General features: G+C 39.8%; 1 protein-coding gene across 11 annotated transcripts in view; it reads right to left on the minus strand.

Annotated features, from left to right (window-relative positions):
- The window catches only part of LOC126355811 (atrophin-1-like), a 136,004-nt gene extending 112,472 nt beyond the window's left edge, over window positions 1-23,532 (minus strand). For 2 of the 11 annotated variants that reach the window (XM_050006242.1, XM_050006237.1), the window contains exons 1-3: window positions 23,101-23,508; window positions 21,893-22,033; window positions 19,585-19,780 (exon numbers count right to left, since the gene is read on the minus strand). In XM_050006242.1, the coding sequence (XP_049862199.1) occupies window positions 19,585-19,780; window positions 21,893-21,937 (241 nt within the window). In that variant the 5' untranslated portion in view covers window positions 21,938-22,033; window positions 23,101-23,508. Of the gene's footprint in view, window positions 1-19,584; window positions 19,781-21,892; window positions 22,034-22,400; window positions 22,487-22,888 lie in introns of those variants that run through there. The other 9 variants (XM_050006248.1, XM_050006246.1, XM_050006238.1 and 6 more) reach the window with 8 other exon arrangements.
- Between the last annotated feature and the right edge of the window lie 566 nt (window positions 23,533-24,098).

The raw sequence follows: 24,098 nt of genomic DNA on the forward strand, positions 1-24,098 counted from the left end.
CTGTGCTGCAGCATTCTGCAATAGTGGTGACTATTGTTACACAGTGTAACACAGCCAAGTAAATGACAGGAGACTACCAAATGTCCTAACATAGTAGATCAGAGAAATTATAAAGGCTCCCATTCAGGCAGTAGCAACATTCCTTCGCTGTTGTGGATCTTCAGTCTCCACAACAGTTATCAGTTACATGTATGGCTAAGCTCCTCCAGGCTCATCATCAAGCACTGTCAACAACAAACTGAAGCCCTCGGAGTGAAGATAACGTTCTTTTCACAGAACACTGCTGAGAAAATTTGGACAACCAGCAACTAAAGCAGAATGATTCTACTACTGCCAAAGTACATTTGGTTTGAGGACCATGACAATAATATAAAAGAAATTAGATTGTATATGTTTCTCCCTCACCATTTGCGAGTAGAACAGAAAGGTGGTGACTAGTAGTGGTATAAAGAACTCTCTGCCACACACCTTGCAGTAGCTTGTGGAGTACGGGTGTAGATGTAAATGTAGATGGCTCTGATCTGTTAGCTGTCAACTAGCACTGATGGTTCCGAGCTTTCAGCGGAATCTGTTGGGGTGAGGACACACTGGCTGTTCTGGCAGTGGCATCCCCTAATCTCTGAGGGTCCCAATTCAACTTTTATCACCTCAGGGTGTCTGACTGCACTGCAGAGCCACTACACTATTGCTTCAGCAATGCTGCCATCTCCTCCAGCTGCTGTCGTGCTGACTCCGCATTCCATTAGGAATTCATACACAGTCTACCAGCCGGGACTGACCCCTGGGCCTCTATTGTCCACATACCACGTGGAAAGTGTCAAATAATAAACAATGTTCCTGTTGAGAAGCTTTCTGGACTCCATGTCCCTACAGTACTGGAGAACCTATACTATAACTTTCCATAACCACAAGTCTGCATCCAAAACTGGCCAGCTCTACTCGAGTGACATTTCAGAATGGCAGGTATCAGGAGGGAGACATCCCTCATTTGTAAAGAGGGCAGGGAACACGGGATAGTTGGGGAAATGGCGAATGGCAATTGTATAAGAAACCAGGAACTGGCTCCACCATATTAGTACAGGGGGAATCCCCACTACTGCGAGTAGACTGCCAATGGGACTAGCACGAAAGACACCAAGGAAAGTCCACTGGACCTGACGGGATACCAATTCGATTCTACACAGAGTACGCGAAAGAACTTGCCCCCTTTCTAACAGCCATCTACCGCAAGTCTATAGAGGAACGGAAGGTTCCAAATGATTGGAAAAGAGCACAAGTAGTCCCAGTCTTCAAGAAGGGCCATCGAGCAGATGCGCAAAACTATAGACCTATATCTCTGATGTTGATCTGTTGTAAAATTTTAGAACATGTTTTTTGCTCGAGTATCGTGTCATTTTTGGAAACCCACAATCTACTCTGTAGGAATCAACATGGATTCCGGAAACAGCGATCGTGTGAGATTCAACTCGCTTTATTTGTTCATGAGACCCAGAAGATATTAGATACAAGCTCCCATGTAGATGCTATTTTTCTTTACTTCCGGAAGGCGTTCGATACAGTTCCGCACTGTCGCCTGATAAAGTAAGAGCCTATGGAATATCAGACCAGCCGTGTGGCTGGATTGAAGAGTTTTTAGCAAACAGAACACAGCATGTTGTTATCAATGGAGAGACGTCGACAGACGTTAAAATAACCTCTGGCGTGCCACAGGGGAGTGTTATGGGACCATTGCTTTTCACAATATATATAAATGACCTAGTAGATAGTGTTGGAAGTTCCATGCGGCTTTTCGCAGATGATGCTCTAGTATACAGAGAAGTTGCAGCATTAGAAAATTGTAGCGAAATGCAGGAAGATCTGCAGCAGATAGGCACTTGGTGCAGGGAGTGGCAACTGACCCTTAACATAGACAAATGTAATGTATTGCGAGTATATAGAAAGAAGGATCCTTTATTGTATGATTATATGATAGCGGAACAAACACAGGTAGCAGTTACTTCTGTAAAATATCTGGGCGTATGCGTGCTGAATGATTTGAAGTGGAATGATATAAAATTAACTGTTGGTAAGGCGGGTACCAGGTTGAGATTCATTGGGAGAGTTCTTAGAGAATGTAGTCCATCAACAAAGGAGGTTGCTTACAGAACACTCTTTCACCTATACTTGAGTATTGCACATCAGTGTGGGATCCGTTCCAGATCGGGTTGACAGAGGAGATAGAGAAGATACAAAGGAGAGCGGCACGTTTCATCACAGGGTTATTTGGTAACCGTGATAGCGTTACAGAGATGGTTAACAAACTCAAGTGGCAGACTCTGCAAGAGAGGCGCTCTGTATCGCAGTGTAGCTTACTCGCCAGGTTTCGAGAGGGTGCGTTTCTGGATGAGGTATTGAATATATTGCTTCCCCCTACTTATATCTCCCGAGGAGATCACAAATGTAAAATTAGAGAGATTAGAGCACGCACGGATGCTTTCAGACAGTTGTTCTTCCCGCAAACTATACGCGACTGGAACAGAAAAGGGAGGTTATGACAGTGGCACGTAAAGTGCCCTCTGCCACACATCACTGGGTGGCTTGTGGAGTATAAATGTAGATGTAGATGTAGATGGTGAATATGGGGCGGCCATGTCAGCTTTTTATCAAACATAAGACCCAAGAAACAGGATTGTGCTACAACATCTATGCACTGGTCACCAAATCCAGTTCTGGATCGGGTGTACTGTGGGTCAATGGCAAAAATGCATAACCCTCACTTTGGAGGGAGAAAACAAAAGCTGTAGGACAGGCTCCATGCAGAGGCCCGTCAAACGGCACCTTTGAGCCAACATTCAGCAGATGCCACTGAGTGAGAGCTTTTCCGTATGCAAAAATCATCAATATATGAATACAATGCCGGGGTAGTCAAAGGCCCAACAAATGCTACAAGCTCATTGATGGCTATGAGGAAGAGAGTGACTATTAACTCTGAACCCAGTGAGTCACCACTGTCCTGAATCCGAGTGCTGAGTGAAGTGAGAACTCTAGACCCGGAGAGCCTTTGGGATAAAAGCTTGTTGATAAAAATAAGAAAAGGGCCACAAAAGCCCCAGTCACGGAGGGTAACTAAAATGAGATGGCGCCAAGCCGCATCTTATGTCTTATACAGGTCAAAGAAGACCACGACAAGGGGCCAACAATAAGTTAAAGTTTGTCAGATTGCTGTTTCCAACCTGAGTGAACAGTCTGTAATAGAGCATCTTTCCTGGAAGCTACACTGATATGGGGACAAAAGGCTCTGATAATCTAAAGCTATCCATCCTCTCAAGCAGTTTACAAAGTGCATTAATCATGCTAATTGGGCAGTAGCTGTTGAGAGACATTGGGTTCTTCCCAGGCTTAATAAGGATACGGTAACTATACTGTCCTGATTGCGAGGGAATCGCATCTAGCCAAAAAAGGTTGAAGACACTGAGTAGTTTTTGCCTCTAAGAAACATCCAGATTATGGATGGTTGGTTGGTCGGTTTAGAGGCAGGACAAGGGACCAAACCACAACATCATCAGTCCCTTGGTCCTAATAAAACAATGCCACAACTGTGAGAATAAAAACACAAAACAGAAAACAAAATAAGAAACAAGAAAGAACAAGAAAGCAACAGAGAGATGCTAGAAACAGAAGACAGTAAAACATGAAAGCAGATTACAGTGGCTGGCCAACTACACGAATAAAATGGGAAAGCCAGTCTGCAATACATTAAAAACCTCCACCATAAAAGCACTCGAGTGTAGGACACAGAGGGACAAAGGACATGCGCTAAAACCTACATAGAAGTATAAAACCCACTCTCACGGATAAGACGTAAAACTAAAGCTGCTGTGGAGGCATTGTCACCCAACACCAAAGGCAGGTTGCTGGGGAAGTTAAAAGTCTGCCAAAGAGCAGCCAAATGTGGGCAGTCCAGCAAGGGTGGGGAAGGGGGGGGGGGGGGGAAGGGGGGGGAAGGGTGGGAAGGGGGGAAGGGGGGAAGGTAACTGAGGCCAAATTTGAAGAAAGTGACACTTGATTGAATCTATCAGATTTTGGCGAGCCTCAGCATAATATAGCCAATCCAGGGACGTGTTCTCTTGGATCTTCTTTTCTCTCTTGTAAGCCTGGCAACCTGGTGAGTGAGGGGAGAGGCTATCAGGACAATAGACACACAGGAGGTGCAACACAGGGGTGTCCTTCATGGTGTTTGTGTCCAGTCATCAAACAGAGGATCTGCCATACAGATGGAGACATATACCCAAAACGCAAGCACCAAAAGCACCTCGTGGGTGAAGGGACGTACGGCGTCATATCGCATGTGTAGCATGTAACATTTACCTTCTCTGGGAGAATATCTCCTTCGAACACCAGAATGAAGGTGCCAATATCTGTGCTGTTGTCTTTATGACCTTCTGCACCTGTCTAACAAAATGAACGCCACTGCACTACAGATTAGCCTGAAGTCCATCATGAGGTCCCTATGAAAAATCACTCCCTGGACCATGTTCAAAAACTGGTGAGGGGTAATAGACTGTTGGACATTGCCAAGATGATCACAAGCACAGAGTGCTGCAGACTGGGCAGCAGAAGCAGCTCTGATCAAGAGGGAGCCCGACATCTCACTGAGAGATGCCACGTCACCAAACTTGTCCTTGATATCCTCCACCAAAAACAATGGCTTTGCGGCAGTGAATGTGTCCCCATCTGTCCTAGTACAGACAGGGCAGTGGGGACAGGGTTCCAGCCCAAGAAGGCAAGCCTGGCCCTCCTTCCATAGGGTAGCCAGGGAAGGGAAGGCTACAGTGTCATACTAAGCAGCATTCAATGAGCCTTTACCACTCAGAGACAGCCGTTTGAAAATGGTCAGATTTTTGCATATGCCAAGCATAAGCACTGATACCACCCACTGATCACAGGCTCTCCCATGGACGCCTGCAGCAAGGGCCGCCTGGCACGGCGGCCATTGCCGAGAGTCTCTCTGTTCCAGGAAGAAAAGTACCCATTCCTTGGCATACATGGGGAGGGAACAGCTCAGGTATCAGTAATGTGATCCCTGTGTTGTCAGGGGCCTCAGCCAGATGGGTACGTAACAGCCCCACCACATGGACTGGCTACATCTGTTTGTGACCTAGTCAGGTGGAGGGGGGGGGGGCTATAGTAGGGAATGAAGAGGGGAAGGTAGACACTAGTGAGGGAATCCCCCCCCCCCAAATGGTTCACACTAAAGACAGAAAATTTAGAAGTGGTGATTCAAACCCCACACGGGGACTAAAATGCCAAAAAGGATAGAAGAAAACAGGCAGGAGGAACAAAACTGCAAGCAATACAGGGAACCAGGTGGATAGCCAGGTCAACATAAATTAGAACACCAATGTATAGGAGGGAGGGGGCAGTGGGGAAGGAGCGAGGATGGAAGGCAGGGGCATAGAGAGAGAAATGTAGCTACGGAAACAAGAATGGGCTGCAATAGCCCATAGACTGGGTGCACCACATACAAATTCATGAAAGAACCATGTGACCATTGGAGGGTCGTAACTGCTTAATAGACTAAGGTTCCAGCAAGCCCTTCTAAGTCTTTATGAATATAAAATGTGGACACTTTCCTCTCACCCACTACAAATGCATTATGATTTACGACACCTTGTGCGCCGTTACTAAATACAATTTGATTCAAGCAGCCTTGAGTTATGTGCTGACAACATTATTGAAACAGTGTGGTTAGTAAGTCAAAGCATTTGCAATATGAAAGATGACAAGTAAAATACGGGAAAGAAGAGAGAGGAAAGGGCAGATACTGAGTAAAGTAATGTTTTAGAGAATATCACCAAATGAAAACAGCGCTGGATTGTGGGGTGGAAGAAAAGCCATTAGGGAAAATCAAATAATGGAAAGTGAAGGATGGAACAACAACAACAACATTATGGAAAGGATAGCCTGCTACTCACCATATAGAGAAGACACTGAATTGTGGACGGGCCTAACTGCACATGGTAACACTATCCTGTCTCATAAATGTCTTCACAGGTCTGTTGCCAGATCGCATTGTGCAAATTCCACAAGCCAACGCATACATATCTATATCTGCAGGCCACAAGCTGCCATCATCCTGTGCAATGCAGTAGTGCATTACATATAGGTCATTCCATGTCAAGTCACCCAGGCCTTAACACCAACCATGTCAGATTTTGAGGAAACTTGGTACAATTACTTCTTTTATCACACTGAAAGCACTTTTAAATTTTTTTGCTCTATTTTTTTAAATCAATTTTTAAAGTTTTTAGGTTTGGCGTTGTTTCAGCAGTCCGAAATCTTAAATGTGTCCTCACAACGAAAAAATTTGTGTATTAAAGAATACTCAAGATATCAGTATGAAATTTTGGAATAAGTTTGTGTATTGTATCTAAATGTTAAAATAATTACCATAAAGATATATTAAAATCTTCCAAATGAAAAAATTATATTTTTTTTAGCTAACGGATGTTTAGTTTTACAAAAACTCCAATATCTAGAGTCTCAGACCTGACAGAGCTCACATTTGTTTTAAAATACTCTTAATTGTATAGGCTATTAGATTAAATAAAAAATATGAAGGCTTTTTAACCTGTTTAGTAGTTATCTAATTTTTAAAATAATATTAATTATATTTTAAAAAATAGAAGTACCAACTGACTTAGACACCGAAAATAAGTTTTTGTCTTCTTGGAGTAACAATGTACGCTTGGATTTTGTTTTTTACTCCTGTGTTTTGAAGTAAAAAATTATTACAGTGTTAAATAGTGCTTGGATACTGTTTTATTAAGTTTATTCGAACTTTCAGTAAGTACTGTTACTTAGTTTACAGAGATTCTTTTCCAATATCCTATAAAAGTAACCAGAACAGGAATCAGACCAAAAGTGAAATCAGTGTCAGATATTCAAACCTGTAGCATAGGGTTATTTAAAAAATCTGACTTTTTCCAAACAATCTACACACCTTTAAAAAAGTTACAACCGGTATCTGAATTGAGTGAGGAAGAAAAAGATTTGATCCACTTACGATCTGGAATTAATCTGTGTGAATTTAAGAATATACGTTCACACCACAGCTACAACGTTTTCAATGTTTTTGAAAAGTGTCAAACAACATGAGGAGCCCATCAAAAAATCGTTGAGAAGTGTAGGCTTGGATCTTTCTAAACAATTACTGACAAAAAATATTAGCATAAAACCTGGACAAAAGCTTCGCTCAACATGCCGTAACTTTTGTGAGGAAAATTAAGAGTTGAAGTCAATGAAAGTGAAACAGACGATGACGTCATGGCTGACTTAGAATCATTGGAATCCAGAAATGAATCCCTCATACAAAAACATTGCTCTTGATAATTTAGGTTTAACACCAATAAAGCTTCATGGCTTGTCATAAAGTAAAGGAAGGTTAGCAGTATTGAAAAGACTGCAAAAAAGGCAGTTTCAAAAGCATTAAAATGTGATGCACCAAGTTCTGATGATGAAAATACAAGTGTGGTTGAAAAAGCAAAGGATTCTGATGTAATTATTTCTCTTATTGAAGAGAAGATTTCATCTGTTGGGAGGTCTAGAAAAATCCAGATTCTGACCTTGTCTCCAGATTCTTGAAGTCGAAATAAAGTGATGAAAGAATTTAATGTGAGTGAGTACATGGTGCGACAAGCTAGAAAGCTAAAATCTGAAAAGGGTATTTTGGAAACTCCTGGTCCAAAAAGAAAAGGTCGAACTCTTTCTGAAAATACAGTGAGACTTGCAAACAGATTTTTATGAAAAGGATGAAAGTTCCAGAGAGCTACCTGGAACAAAAGACAAAGTAAGTGTTCAAAAAAATGTGTACATGCAAAAAAGACTCATTTTGTGTAACTTGAGAGAACTCAATAATTCTTTCAAATGGGAGAATCCCGAGGTAGAAGCAGGATTTTCAAAATTTTGTTTCTTGAGACCTAAATGGTGTTTCCTTGCTGGGTTAACACAGACAGGGCAGAAATGATCAAACAGTCTATCAGTGTTGAAGACTACATTTCTTTATTGGTTAGGTCATTGGAAAAGCTCACCCCGCACTCATTTGTAGCTAAATCCCAATCAGCAGCCTTTAAAAGATTGAAAGAAGATCCACCACCCAAAACAGCAATTATTGTGATGGATTTCAGTGAAAATTATTCCTTTGTTAAACAAAATGAGATCCCAAGTTACCACTGGAATAGAGGTGGTTTTACTCTTACACCCAGTTGGAGTTTTTCTAAGAAATGAGGAAAACAATGTTTTTGCTTCCAACCACTGTTTTATTAGTGATGACCAAGAACATGACACTGGTTTTGTTAACTTTGTACAAAAAGAAATTACAAAGTGGCTGTCATTACATCATACTGACATTGACTCAGATCACTACTTTACAGGTGGTTGTGCTGGGCAGTACAAAAATAGAAACAGTTTTAAAAATCTGAACACTTGAGAGACTTTAATTTGAAGGCCCAACACTTTTTTGCAACAAGTCATGGGAAGTCCATTTGTGATGGCCTAGGAGGAACTATTATAAGAATTTTAAGAAAAGCCAGTCTACAGCTTTCAGACGAAGAACAAATAATGACAGCAAACGATGTGTACAAGTTTTGTGAAAAAAATATTGAAAACATTCATTTTCACTTTATTGACAAAAAAGAAGCTGATTTGCTACTGTTAAAACTAGAAAAACAGTTTTCAGCAACCCGAACCATTCCTGGAACAAGAAGTTTTCATAACTTCAATCCACTTCCAACAAACAACCTTGAAATTAGGACTACAGATAGTATAAAACCCTCTTTAGTCTTTTCTTTCCATTCTTCTTCTGATTGGGTTCGTGTTGCACCATCCACAAATAGCTATGTGGCTGCAAATTATGACGGTAACTGGTACTTTGGATTGGTAAAAACAATATTCAATGATGAAGATGCAGAAATTCTATTTCTACATCCTTCAGGACCAGCTGCATCATTTTATTGGCCTGAAAGAGAAGATTCTTGCATAGTGCCTTTAGAGCACAGTCTGTGTAGCGGACGCACCTCTATCAAGCGGCACTGGAAGAATGTATTACTTCAAAGAAGACTGTATGAAAAGAACTGAGAGCTCTTGGATGAAGTGGAAAAACTGTTTGAATCAGCATTAATGTTTATTAAAAAGACAAAATTACTCAAAAAATTCAATGTTTGAAGCAGTTGGGTTATACATAGGTGTCTTAAGTACACTATCTTTGTAAATAATTCTAATGTAATCTACTATAATTAATAAACATGTTAAAAAGCCATCATTATTTTTGTTTTATCGAGTTGCCTATATGTTTAAGAGTAAATTAAAACAAATTTAAGCATTCTATCAGGTCTGAGACTCTGGATATTGCAATTCTTATAAAACAAAACATCAATTTTTAAAAAAAATTATATAATAGAGGGAAACATTCCACGGGGGAAAAATATATCTAAAAACAAAGATGATGTGACTTATCAAAAAAAGCGCTGGCAGGTCGATAGACACAAAAAAAACACAAACATACACACAAAATTTGAGCTTTCGCAACCAGCGGTTGCTTCGTCAGGAAAGAGGGAAGGAGAGGGAAAGATGAAAGGATGTGGGTTTTAAGGGAGAGGGTAAGGAGTCATTCCAATCTCGGGAGTGGAAAGACTTACCTTAGGGGGGAAAAAAGGATAGGCACACACACACACACACACACACACACACACACACACACACACACACACTTCCATCCGCACATACACAGACACAAGCAGACATTTGTAAAGACAAAGAGTTTGGGCAGAAATGTCAGTCGAGGCAGAAGTACAGAGGCAAAGGAGTTGTTGAAAGACAGGTGAGGTATGAGCGGCGGCAACTTGAAATTAGCGAAGGTTGAGGCTTGGTGGGTAACAGGAAGAGAGGATATACTGAAGGGCAAGTTCCCATCTCCGGAGTTCTGACAGGTTGGTGTTAGTGGGAAGTATCCAGATAACCCGGATGGTGTAACACTGTGCCAAGAAGTGCCGGCCGTGCACCAGGGCATGTTTAGCTACAGGGTGATCCTCATTACCAACAAACACTGTCTGCCTGTGTCCATTCATGCGAATGGACAGTTTGTTGCTGGTCATTCCCACATAGAAAGCGTCACAGTGTAGGCAGGTCAGTTGGTAAATCACGTGGGTGCTTTCACATGTGGCTCTGCCTTTGATCGTGTACACCTTCCGAGTTACAGGACTGGAGTAGGTGGTGGTGGTGGTGGGAGGGTGCATAGGACAGGTTTTACACCGGGGGCGGTTGCATGGGTAGGAGCCAGAGGGTAGGGAAGGTGGTTTGGGGATTTCATAGGGATGAACCAAGAGGTTACGAAGGTTAGGTGGACGGCGGAAAGACACTCTTGGTGGAGTGGGGAGGATTTCATGAAGGATGGATCTCATTTCGGGGCAGGATTTTAGGAAGTCAATAGAAAATAGAAAAACAATAGAAAATATTAATATATTTGCTGCAAAAATTCATGATATCTGAAAGTGTTTTTAAGATAAGCAATTTTAAAGTTTTGAATACAAATTAAATTTACCATTTCCAAAGGTTTGGAAAACACAAAACATAAATTTAAAAATTTATATAAAAACTATAAGAGATACAGCAAAAAAAATTTGCAGGTGTTGTCAGGATGGTATTAGAACCATTTGAGCCAAATTTCATGAAAATCTAAGGAGGTGGGTGTAAAATATTTTTTTATTGGGTGATTTGATATGGATTGACCCTTATGTTAGTTCATAGAATACATGCGGTATCTGATCCTGAAAACCTGTCGAGTGAAACATTTGATGACAGTATTCTGACAAAATGGTTATTCTGAAAGACAGATACATAATGCATTCAGGCCCAGACGAGTTCAATTTATGGAGCAGAATGAAGATACGAAGACCCCCACCACTCTGGCCTTTTGGTGCCATGTCGCCAAGAATCTGAAGAGTCCTCAGAAGATAGGGAATTAAATGTGTTTTTCAACCATCTTCAAAACTGAGAAACTGGTTGGGTTAATTTAAGGGTGACCTTGGCCAGAGGAAATACGGTGTGTACAAGATTCCTAGTCAACGTGGGGCAGCGTATATAGGCCAGACATGCCACACAGTACAAGAACGTCGCGATGAACATCAATGTCTTACACACCTTCGTCAACCAAGAAAGTCGGCAATTCTGGAAAACTGTGAATACAGGACATCGTATGATTTTTGGAAAGATAGAAGTTTTATCCCCAGCATCATTTTTCTGGGACTGCATCATTAAGGAAGCAATACATATCAGTACAGCCGATAATGTCATCAACCAGGATGTGGGATTTCAATTGAGTACAGCTTGGAACCCTGCATTTGTTGCTATTAAATCACAAAGTGAAAAATCAAGATTCTTCAATAACAGGCTTGTCATAACATCAGTCGCGTACAGCCGTTGGCGAATAATTTCTGACAGCACTGTTGGCAAACCCAGCATACAGTGCACGTGCAGGAGAGCCACTCTTCGATTTTCGGCCGAGGTAGTTTGAATATGGCACCATCTATCTGATAATCAGCGCGCATGCGCGATTTCTGTTCCTGTGCATTCTTCACGCTCGTGCTCTAGAAACGGGGGTGGTGACGTGCGGATACCGTAACAAGTACCTAGCCACCAGGAAGGTTGAACCACCTGAAGATGTCTGACAACTGCTCCAAGGAAATATTGTGGAATTTGCACAACGTGATCTGGCGGCAAACCCATGAAGACTATTTACTACACATCTGCTGGGAAAGCTTGAAGAGTCACACTACCCTGTCTCCTCGAAGTCCCTGCACATTCCTGGCAGCAGCACTAGGCCTTCCCACACCCTCACCCTATTATCCCGCCCTCTCCTTGCCCAATGCTTCCTCCTTACCCCAACACCAACTCCAGATTGCTTTTCCCTTCAGGCGAAGATGCAGTCCATAGTTTGGGCACAGTGACAAGAGTCATTGGTCACTGTGGTGTGTGTGTGTGTGTGTGTGTGTGTGTGTGTGTGTGTGTGTGTGTGTGTGTGTTTTTTTACAGCAGAAGACCTTTTGGCTGAAAGCTTGAATGTATAGCAGTCTTCTCACTGTGCCTGCCAGCAACTCAACTCTCCTTTATACGGTAAGCAGCAATCAATCCTCCTCATAACAGTGTTGTTACTCCAACATGAACTTTCCAATGTTAATTACTGTGCACACACAGATGGGAAGATTCATTAATGTTGAATTACAGGAATGGTGATCAATCACTAGAAACTGTAACACATCAGGACATGTAGACATCCACACAAAATTTGTTGCACAAAAATCATATAAAAGATTCATTGACAGAATCCTAAGGAACCCATTTCACCCACTTAAGTCCAGGGCCATGAATAATCTGTCCACTAGCTCCAGTATTGCTAATCAGCCTGGGGTACTACCAAGGACAGAGTATGGTAAATGGTTCAATTTAGAAAATTTGAGAGCGTCACAGAGATTCTCGTAAGACTCCAGCGAAAGAAACTGGATCGTGGAGAAGATAACTGTTCATTAATAAACAGATGACACATTACTTCCACCTACATACATCTCATATACAAACATGGCATGAAAAGTCAGATAAATTTGAACTCCAGCTGAGAATCACTGTCAGTTGTTTCTCCCAACAAGGTCTGCAAATGGAATAGGAGAGGGGGGAAATTATAGTGGTGCACTAAGTACCTGTGCTGCACACTTTAGAATGGCCTGCAAAACAAAGAAGTAGATATTTCTTCCATTGTATCATAAGTTTGTTTTGGAGAAACATGGCAAAAGCTAATTTTTGGTATTTCCATTTCTTCTAGCCAAGTACAGTCATTCAAAATCATAACTCATTCTCATTATTACATCATGTCCAGTGTTAATTCTAGAATGCTAAAAACATTCACGTTTCAGTTTGTACTATGATACTTTGGGGATAAATAATTGTGATCACACAACTTTGTGAGATAATTGCAATAAAATACGCAACTGAATCGAACTGCAATACAATTAAGAACTTCTATAGCACTAATGGTTAGAAAAACAATGACATATGTAAATAAAGTAATACTGAACTGTAACCAAGATAGGAAATGAAAATAGAAAAACTTTTACTAAATGGAGTTAACATGAAAACAAAGCGTGAGTAGCTTTTTAAACTCAAACAATACGAAAAATTCTAAATTATCCTTTAACTAACTGTAATTTCACAAATATTATTTTAATCATGCCACTTTTTACGAGAAAACCAATATGTCTACCCGAAGGCAACAAATATGTGGACTGAACACATTCTTGAGTAGCTTGGGAGGATTAAGAGCAGTTTAAAGTGGAAAGCAGCTCTATGAGGTCTGTCAGTTAAAAGTATATTCCCTCCCAGGGGACACCGCCTTATCGTAGGCACCTTCAGTGTCGGACAGAAGGGTTTGCATGCTTTGATGAGGCCAAGAGTTGTGCCAGTGGTAGCATAGTTACTCATAGGGTCATCCAAGCTGGAGTGGTCTCGTCTGCCACATGAAGCGTCCCACACCATAGGGTAGGGGGACTCTACAGGCTAGATCGTCAACCCCTCTAGGGGAGCTAACCCCAAAATGAAAGCCTGGTCCTCCAGGTTGGGAGTTGAGCACAGGATTGATACCCCAGCCATGTAAAAAGTCTACCATTGTGAATAATTCTACGATGAATGCCAGACTGCCCCTACCAAGACAAACTGCGCTAGAAAAATAGGAATATGGATCAGTACTTAACATGGAATATGTGTATGCTGCTGCAAACAGGAACAATGAATAGTGTTGCAGAAGAGATGCTAAGGATCATTACCTAAAAAGAGTCAAATGAGAAACTTACCATGGCTGCCAAACAAAGTAGTACCATGGTAAAGAAATAGAATACAGAACAACTGAAAGATAGGTCTACTGTTCACGAGTATCACATCAGATTGAGACATGAGTTACAACTAAAGATGGTGGAGATGATACTGACAAAAGTTGGAAATCTATTAAACAAGCCATTAGGATGACAGCACATGAAATACTGAGGGAAACACGGAGACTGAGGAATGAAGACTGGTATGATGATGTATGTAGACAGGCAGTGGAATAGAAAAAGGAAGCAAGGCTGAAATGCTTGCAGTGGAATGTTAATCAAATCAGTCATTATATAATGAAAAGAGAATAGAGGCAGCAAGAGTGTGTAGAGGGAAAAAGGGGGGAGGGCATGAAGGAAGAGAGTTTGAACACCACTACCAGAAAACTGAAGAAGGAACTCAAGATTGTAGAACGAAAATAAAAGCTTGTAAGGACAAAGAGAAATGTTCTGGACAAATGGAGAGGATACTTCATGGGAATTTTGGAGGGCAATCCTATCAGGAATGAGCAGCCACTCTATTATGTCTCAGATCCAGAAATAGAGGAACCAACATTAGAGGAAGTATGGAAGATAGTGTAGTGTCTAAAAAATACGAAGCACCGCGAACTGATGAAGTAACTGCAGAATTGCTAAAAAATGGGGAACTTATCTTCACAAGTGGATCCACAAACTTATTAAGTTGATATGGAATCAGGAAAGAATCCCGGAAGAAAGGACCTTATGTGTAATTCAACCAATAGACAAGAAAGGAGGCAAGACCTGCTGTTCAAATTACCGAGCAATTACCCTGCTGAATGTAACCTCCAATATCTTCTCTAGTATTATCTACAACAGATTAGTGCCATATGCAGAAGAGATTGTGGGGGAGCATCAGTGTGGATTTTGCCTTAGGTCACAACAGACCAGATATTTGTGGTGAAGCAAATAGCTGAAAAGGCATACGAGTGTAACATGGAGCTTCCTAACCTCTACATAGACTTCAAGCAGGCCTTTGATATTCTTGATAGAATGTAAATGCTAAATTATTTCCTGCTGTTTCATTTACCATCAAAGTATGTCTCACTTATTCAAGCAACATTGGCTGCTTTCAAGGTTGCAGTGTGAGTGGATGGAGAACTGAGCAATTGGTTTAGCATTAGTAAAGGAGTCAGAAGGGGATGCACTCTCTACAATACTTTTCAATCTGACTCTCTAAGCAGCCATGCAGAAGCTTCAGATATCTGGTTACATAGGCACAAAGTCGACTCAGAGATGCGCATATATTAGTAGAAGGATATCACTAGACAGGAGAATATCCAAGCTGAAAGTAGTCACAGAACCTAGAGGCCTTTCTATAAATGAAACAAAGACCAAGTACATGAACTTCACAAGGAAGGGAAATAATACCTTGGATAGACCATCAGCAGACTATTTCAATTTTGAACATGTGTAGAACTTGGACTATTTGGGCTCTAATATTAACAGCATATATGCCATATCTACTGAAATAAAACTGCGCATCCTAAGTAGTAATACATGCTTCCACACATTTAAGAAATTGTTGGCCACTAGGTTATTAAATAGGCAGCTGAAACTGCAACTGTATAAGGTCATGATCAGACCAGTCGTAAGCTATGGATGCAAATCTTTGACGCTAATGGGTGTTGATGAGCAGCAGCAGGTCACGATATTTGAATGTAGAGTGCTCAGCATGATATATGGGGAAGTTCAGGATAATAACGGTTTCTGGATATCTAGGACAAATACTGAGCTGGACCACCTCATACAAGGAGCTGACATCATAATTATAAAAAGTAGAACAGCAGCCTGGCTTGGGCTGGAGGCCAACCAGAAGAAGACAGAGAGGAAGGCCACAAAAACAATGGAGAGATTATGCGGAAGAAGATATAAAATATCTCCGAGTCTAAGGATGGCAGAGAACCATGCTGGAGAGGGCAGAATGGAGGACTCTGCTTAATGAGACTAAAACCCACACAGGATTATAATGCCAGCAGGAGGAGGAGGAGGAGGAGGAGGAGGAGGTACATTAATTTCAAGGGCTCTCAAGATATTGTAACATAGATTCGATTTGCCTAATGGAAAGCTTCACAATGTATTTGATAATTCTGAATGTCACTCAACATATGATAAGCAATCTGTAGTGTCTTTTGCCTTCTCCAGCTTGATCTATGTGCCCATTTAACTGCAACAGTTCACCCAACTGTCCACTGAACTCAACATTCTAAAGTATTTCTGTATTCCCTACTGCTGTTCGACAGATGGGTCTGGTCATTTTAGTGTCAAACAGGAAGGAGTTTTATGAAGTCTGGGACTGCACACCATCTACTAACCACAATGGAAGCTGCATCACATTGTGCATAAAAAGTGATGAGAAAGGGGGTCTTCTTCTTCTTCTGTCCTGAGACTGGTTTGATGCACCTCTCCAAGCTACTCTATCCTGTGCAAGCTTCTTCATCTCCCAGTACTTACTGCAACCTACGTCCTTCTGAATCTGCTTAGTGTATTCATCTCTTGGTCTCCCTCTACGATTTTTACCCTCCACATTGCCCTCCAATGCTAAATTTGTGATCCATTGATGCCTCAGAACCTGTCCTACCAACCAGTCCCTTCTTCTTGTCAAGTTGTGCCACAAACTCCTCCCAGTTCTATTCAATACCACCTCATTAGTTATGTGATCTACCCATCTAATCTTCAGCATTCTTCTGTAGCACCACATTTCGAAAGCTTCTATTCTCTTCTTGTCCAAACTATTTAACGTCCATGTTTCACTTCCATACATGGCTACACTCCATACCAATACTTTCAGAAATGACTTCCTGACACTTAAATCAATACTCAGTGTTAACAAATTTCTCTTCTTCAGATACGCTTTCCTTGCCATTGCCAGTCTACATTTTATATCCTCTCTACTTCGACCATCATCAGTTATTTTGCTCCCCAAATAGCAAAACTCCTTTACTACTTTAAGTGTCTCATTTCATAATCTAATTCCCTCAGCATCACCCGACTTAATTCGACTACATTCCATTATCCTTGTTTTGCTTTTGTTGATCATCTTATATCCTCCTTTCAAGACACTGTCCATTCCATTCAGCTGCTTATTCAAGTACTTTGCTGTCTCTGACAGAATTACAATGTCATCGGCGAACCTCAAAGTTTTTATTTCTGCTCCATAGATTTTAATACCTACCCCAATTTTTTCTTTTGTTTCCTTTACTGCTTGTTCAATATACAGATTGAATAACATTGGGGAGAAGCTACAATCCTTTCTCACTCCTTTCCCAACCACTGCTTCCCATTCATGTCCATAGACTCTTAACTGACATCTGGTTTCTGTACAAATTGTAAATAGCCTTTTGCTCCCTGTGTTTTACCCCTGCCACCTTTAGAATTTGAAAGAGTATTCCAGTAGGGTTTGGGGGGAGGGGGGGGGGGGGTGTAGAATCTTTCATTTCTGAAATGATCTTCAATTTCTGCTCTTTTGTAAAATATCATCTGTCGAAAGTCCAACTACAAAGAAAAATGCAGGAAGGTGGGAGGCAAACTTTTGGTTTCAACATCCTATCACAAGGGAAAGTCATTTTTTTTCTACATATAAACAACAAATAAGATGCTTTGTAACCATTTAAAACCCATCCGTGTATGATATAACTGATTGGTAGAGTTGGTGGCCTGACGGCTTTTCTTCGGTCCTAACCCAGCGCTGTTTTCCTTTGTTATTTTCTTTTGCATCACTATACTCAATGTCCATCATCCTTTCTCTTCTTTCCTGTGTTTCTCCTGTCGCCTACAAACCGCACTGCACACTCCTTACGAGCACACTATCCAACATCCCGGCCGCACACAAAAGATGGATACAAGACTATGCTGATTGTTGGTGCAGTATCTTATGTCCCACATTACTCACACCAATAAATTAATCTTACACTTTCCAATTAATCACTCTCCCTGGGTCAATCTCCCATACCTTACCGGTGCCACACATCCTACAAACCCCTCCCTACTTTTCCTCCATTCTATCCCAGTTTTCACGCACTAATTCCACCTCATCCAGTCACACACAAATTTTTCCTCCTCCACTTCAATCCTTGTCACAGTATACAGTAATCAACAGAAAATCATCAAGCAAAACTCAAAGAGATATCCGGCATTCCCCAAGGTGTTTTTATACGTCCTCTGCTGTTCCTAATCTAAATAAACAATTTATGAATAATGTGAGCAGTCCTCTTACACTTTTTGCATATGATACTGTCATTTACCATCTTATAAAGTCATCATAGGATCAAAACCTACTACAAAATGACTTAGGAACAATGTCTGTATGGTGCAAAAAGTGGCAATTGGCCCTGAATAATGAAAAGTTTGAGGTCTTCCATATGATTGCTAAAAGTAACCCATTAAATTTTGGTTACATGATAAATCACACAAATTTAAATATTGTCAATTCGACAAAATACCTAGGAATTACAATTACAAAAAGACAAATTGGAACAGTCACACAGATAATGTGAGAAATACAAACCATAAATTGTATTTTACTGGGAGAATACTTAGAAGATGTAAACAGGTTTACTAAAGAGGCTGCCTAGGGATCCTTACCTGATAGGATTGACAGACGACATTGAATAAAGTACAGAGGAGAGTAGCTTTTTTGTATTATCACGAAATAGGGGAGACGTGTCACTGACATGATAAGCAAATTGGGGAGGAAATCATTAAATAAACGTGGTTTGCATTGCAGTGAGATCTTTTCATGAAATTTCAATCACCTACTTTCTCCTCTGAAATGCAGAATATTTTATTGTTGCCAACCCACACAGAGGGAAATGACTAATGAAAATAATAAAATCTGGGCTCGAAAGATTCAAGTTTTTAATTTTTTCCATGCGTTGGTAATAATGGAATGGTAGAAATATAGTCTAAAGATAGCTTGAAGAGCCCTCTGCCAGGCACGTAAGTGTGAACTGCAGAGTAGTGATGGAGGTGTAGCCACAGTATTATCAGCATCCATGAAACTATCAATATGTCATTAACCTTTTCCTGTGAGGTACAAATTTTTCCTGGAGTCAACTCTTTCTTAATTTCTTCTCTGTAAAATTCTGTTGTTCAATTTTTGTTTTTAACCAGTACATCAGTTTAGCTCCCTATACCAAAGCTTTACTTATATTCTTACTAGCTTGGTATTGTATTACTGGACAGCATATGTATTTCTTCAACTGATCAGACATTAAAGAATTATTTAATCTTCCATTCTACTGAAATGAGGGAAGTAGAAAAACACACTACTAATGTAGAGTATTCATATGATTCAGCAACCCTCATCACAATCTCTCATTATTCCATGTGAACGGCAGGATGAACACTACTGTTAGACCTTGGAAGATACCTTCAGTATTTTTGACCCTTTATTTTCACTTTGGCATTCTACAGCTCAGCATCTGGATGTAATTGTTGCACACTATGGATCAGTAATGGCACATTCTACAATCATTGCGAAGTCTGCATCTGGCATCCAATTGTCTTAAATGTTTGGTCGTCACATCTTATACGTTCCTTCCAAAAACACAGATAACAGTAGAAGGCACTTCAAAGAAAAGCTTGCAGAAAACATGCAGTGGTACCTTAATATGAAACAGAACTATGAAGTATGTCAATTTGTAAATACAGGCAGGAATTTTTTTTTACGTACCAGAAAACAGTTGAGCAAGTTCACTCTCAGTTGTATTGCCAGAGATGCCCCCAACAAATATACGATTTGGAACAAGGGTACCATACTTGGGAGCATTGTTTGCAGCAGCAGTATTTTGTTGAGAGCCATGACTAGCATTCACAGGGGAGGACGGCGAAGACGAGCCTGGAGAGCCTTCAGGAGGACTTGCAGATGACTGTAATGAGGAAAAAGGCTAAGTTACTACAGATAAAAACCACAGAAATACAGTTTAATTATTTTCATAATTTAAGTCGTCTAAAGCAGTCTCACATGTTTTGTAAAATTAGAAGACAAAATAACACCAGCACTTACCTTCAGGAGGCAAAATTCCAAGTACTACTGACAGACATTTAACAATAGTGATAATTACCTACATTTTGGAACCATTAGCTAATGGCTAAGTGAGAAGAAAGGAGAAGGTCCTGGATAGTTGGGAAGGAGGAGCAAGCCACTCAAACCTCCTGTTGAGAGGGACCCCACCTATTGTGATCTCTTAAGACACCTGTGGCTCTACTACATACTCTCCTCCCCCCCTCCCTCCAGTGAACATGTTTCAGACCAAAGATTTTCAATAATTGAGGGAATAAAAGTATTAGAACCTACACTAGTTAGTTGATCTGGTCTTACAAAGAGGTGGATTTATGTTTCAATTAAAATAACTTTTTGGCCGATATTTGAGGTAGTCAAGTGGACGCGGCCAGGCTCATCGAGTGCCACATGTTCCCTGTGTTGGCCATTATGTAGATACGTAAAGAGTCTTGCCAAGTGAGGCTGACTGCAGGCCAGTAATACTGCACCCCACCACTAATCTGTCAATAATTATTTAAGATAACAGATTTCATGCTAAGGCAAGGCACTGTATTCATTAATGTACTGAAGGTGTGGAAAAAGAGTAGCACTCAGATGAGAGATGCAAAGCAGACAAAGGAAAAGAATGAACAAGAACAAAACAGGGGACCTATCCTTACTAGGAGACAAATACTCATAGCTTTGAGGTGATGATAATGCACTAATATAGGTTCTCATACCTTCATTTTAACATGGCAACTGTTTAAAATGAATTTTGGACCATAAAACGTATCACACAAAAACTAAGTTTCTAGTGAAGCCACAGGTGCACGTAAATGGTATATTTCAGTAATTTCTCCATATACATTAGGGAGAATGAAATCCCACCATGCTAATATCACATGCAACAACTTTAAAAATTACACATTATAAATTTAGTTATCACTACATTTTAAAACTATTTATTAGTTATACCTATCTAGATATAAAATTATTCTTCTAAATTCTACCACAGAAAAGGAAGACTTCAGGAAAGAAACCAGAAATAAAAACTGCATTGAGGTTGGCCACAGGACAGAGAAAAACAGGACACAGATAAGGAGGAAGAAGAAAAATGACAGGAATATACATACACACACCTGTTGACATCCTCTGCAAAAGGGACTGTAACTGAAAATTATATATGTCTTACAATATAACCAATAAATAGCATCTTTTGGGAGACACAATGTGAAAAAAATTCACAGGTGGGGAAAAAATGATTTAGTAGCAGCTAAGAACAAGCAGACTGTGAAATCCCAACAGAAGCATAAGAACTGCAGAAGTAGAAGTCACAAATGATTATAAACCAACAATGATGGGATTGCACAAAGTTGCTTTGCCTTGATAACTACATGAAGTACAATGATGTGGAATGTATAAAAATTCTGAAAAATGAGATTACTAAGTACATACAATATGGGTGTGGGCATCAGGAAAAGAGATACAGTGGGGCATGAGAAATTTATCACACCATTTCTTTCATTCTAGGTCATTGCAAAGACCTCATACAAATGAATTCATAATAAAGCAGGTATAAATTATTTATTGTAAGAAAGGGTTCTTAAATGATTCATAAACTTCCAATCAGAGAAACAACAATACCATTGAAATGTGACGTGAATGTGATTAGCATCCAATTTCAAAACAAATCTGTAGTATGTTAAGGAGACTTTCCCTTTATTGATAAGGCAATTTTTCTGCAATTGCATTACAAATTCCAGTATACATACATTTTTAGAAAAAGACATATTTGCCATAACATGCAGAAATCAATCAATTTCTAAATAAGCAGACTGCTACAGAAAATTGACTGCCAATGGCCTCCAGGCAGCACCGTTTCCAAAATACTGAACATGAAAGATACTGTGATTTTTCTGAAACAACCGTATAATTTAGCATACTTTAACATCAAATTGCTTCTTCAAAAACAAAATGTAGGTTTACTGTGTATGCATACCTCAATTTTTAAACGGTAGCATGCAAATCTCTCCCCTTTCAACATTTTCTGCCAATAGAACACTCAGGCAGTATTCAGTAATGACACTTTCTGCAAAACTGGCTAAAATGTTTCACCATTTATCTTGGAATAAGGCTATATCTGGAACCACACCATACATTATTACTACAGCCAGATTCATTAAGAAATATAAACAAAAACGATGAGTTAATTATACTGGGCAGTGCAGCTAGTTATTTTTCATATTACAAAATTTAAAAAGTAAGAGGGGAGTTATGTAATATGTGCCCCTACATTGTTACTATTACTACCATACACAAGAAACTCATGTAAACGTACCTTTAAATTACTGGAAATTACATTTCATGATTACCACCACGAAAATATGAACGATTCCAGAAAACAATTACTACATGAAGAATGTGAAAAATGATTAACCACGAGTGTTTCTATACAACAAGTGTTTTGCTTATGAAAACACGCCCTCTTCTTATAAACTTATACTGACCTTATTCTTCTTAAAATGTAATGTCGCCATGACTAAATGCGACAAGGTGCGTTATTCTACTCGGCTGATACAACTAGCCAGGAAAGCTGTGAAATGTAATATACAGAAATCCAGTCAGATCTGTCAGACACTGACCTACTTAGCGTTATGTTAACATAAGCAGATACATTCAAATTATAAAAGGTAATTGACAGTCAAGCTGTTAATTTGCAGCAGGTTTAAACTGGTTTTACGAAATTTCGTGCTTTACTTTTTAGTTAAAACTCTTCAGTAGAAAGCAGAATTATGTGAGCGCGGAATGATAGCTTTTATTTCATTTTCTATTAATGAAAACTTATTTACCAAAATGAATGAATGAGAGAAACTATCATCGTACTGTAAACAATACTACATGCCAAATGCAATTCTATGGTTGAATAATACAAACCATGCTGGGTTTTGTAGAGCATGCATTTTACACATGACAGTATTTATACAGGTTTCCTCACCTCTCTTAAGATTATTTTCCTTTCTGACTGGTACTAAACACATGCGCTTAATACACAAGGCGTGCGTCTTGTAAACATTACACGTTAATCTCCCTTCAGCAGACGACCGAGACATAATAATTCGTATATCATCCCCTTCTATTCAGTTTATAGTTTAATCTTCGTTTAGCTATTGTACATTTCCGCCTTTAATCTTAGACTTTTCAACTTACCATGGGCGGTATTCGGGCCACAGCAAACAGCACCTCAAATTCCCCAACCTAATTCCTGTTTGGACGAACCCCTTCTGCTGTCACCAAACAGCGACGTTCTCACGTAAGATGGCAGACCGCGTAGAGTCTAAAAACGGATCTAACAAAAAAACTGTAGCTAACGCCCGACAGCAAAACAGACTGATATAAATCCTTAAATATGCTGTCACGTGCAACTTTTAAATTAATAATTGTATTATTTTTTAAAAAAACAAACTCAACTAAAACAAAACCAAACTACTATAACTTTTACAGAACTAATCAAACAACATACTAACGCACAACAATGACGAACTTCAATTTTCATCCGCACATTTACCACAAGAAAATATGTCTCAGAAGTTTAATCGCAAAAGGCCTCCATACTTGTTTCCGTACCTGCTGCTGGGAGCTCTAGATTTCGTGCAACATTCAAAATCTGAAAATCTATTTGCATCATCTGTGAAATGCAGTATGCACCATCTTCTTTCTTTAGCGGCGCTGGTTTTAAAAACAGGCAGTTGACTGGAAGTGTCAGTGAAATATTATTCTCACAGTCAGCAAATTCATTTTTATAGATTTATGACATGGCGAAAAGGACGCCAAATGTGAAGTTTACAGCGGTTAAGATAATAAACATTAATTATATATATATATATATATATATATATATATATATATATATATATATATATATATATTGTTTATCCGAAGGGAAATTAGTCACATTGGAATAAGGATAGAGCACAGCAACTTTTCCCAAAATTCATCTGATGACATTAATTGCCAGACATTACTACTTTTTTTTAGGGGGGGGGGGGGGAGGGAGCACATCAGGAAAACTGAAGACGAAATCTGAAGCTCCATGTAATAGTTTCAACAATGAAAATGGTCTATAGACATTGATAGAGTAACGATGAAGTGAAGTGGTTGAAGCAATTGCCTCGTCGCTCTGGAGAAGAAGGTTCAAATCTCCGTTA

Source organism: Schistocerca gregaria, chromosome 3, assembly GCF_023897955.1.
Source record: "Schistocerca gregaria isolate iqSchGreg1 chromosome 3, iqSchGreg1.2, whole genome shotgun sequence".
Taxonomy (NCBI): domain Eukaryota; kingdom Metazoa; phylum Arthropoda; class Insecta; order Orthoptera; family Acrididae; genus Schistocerca; species Schistocerca gregaria.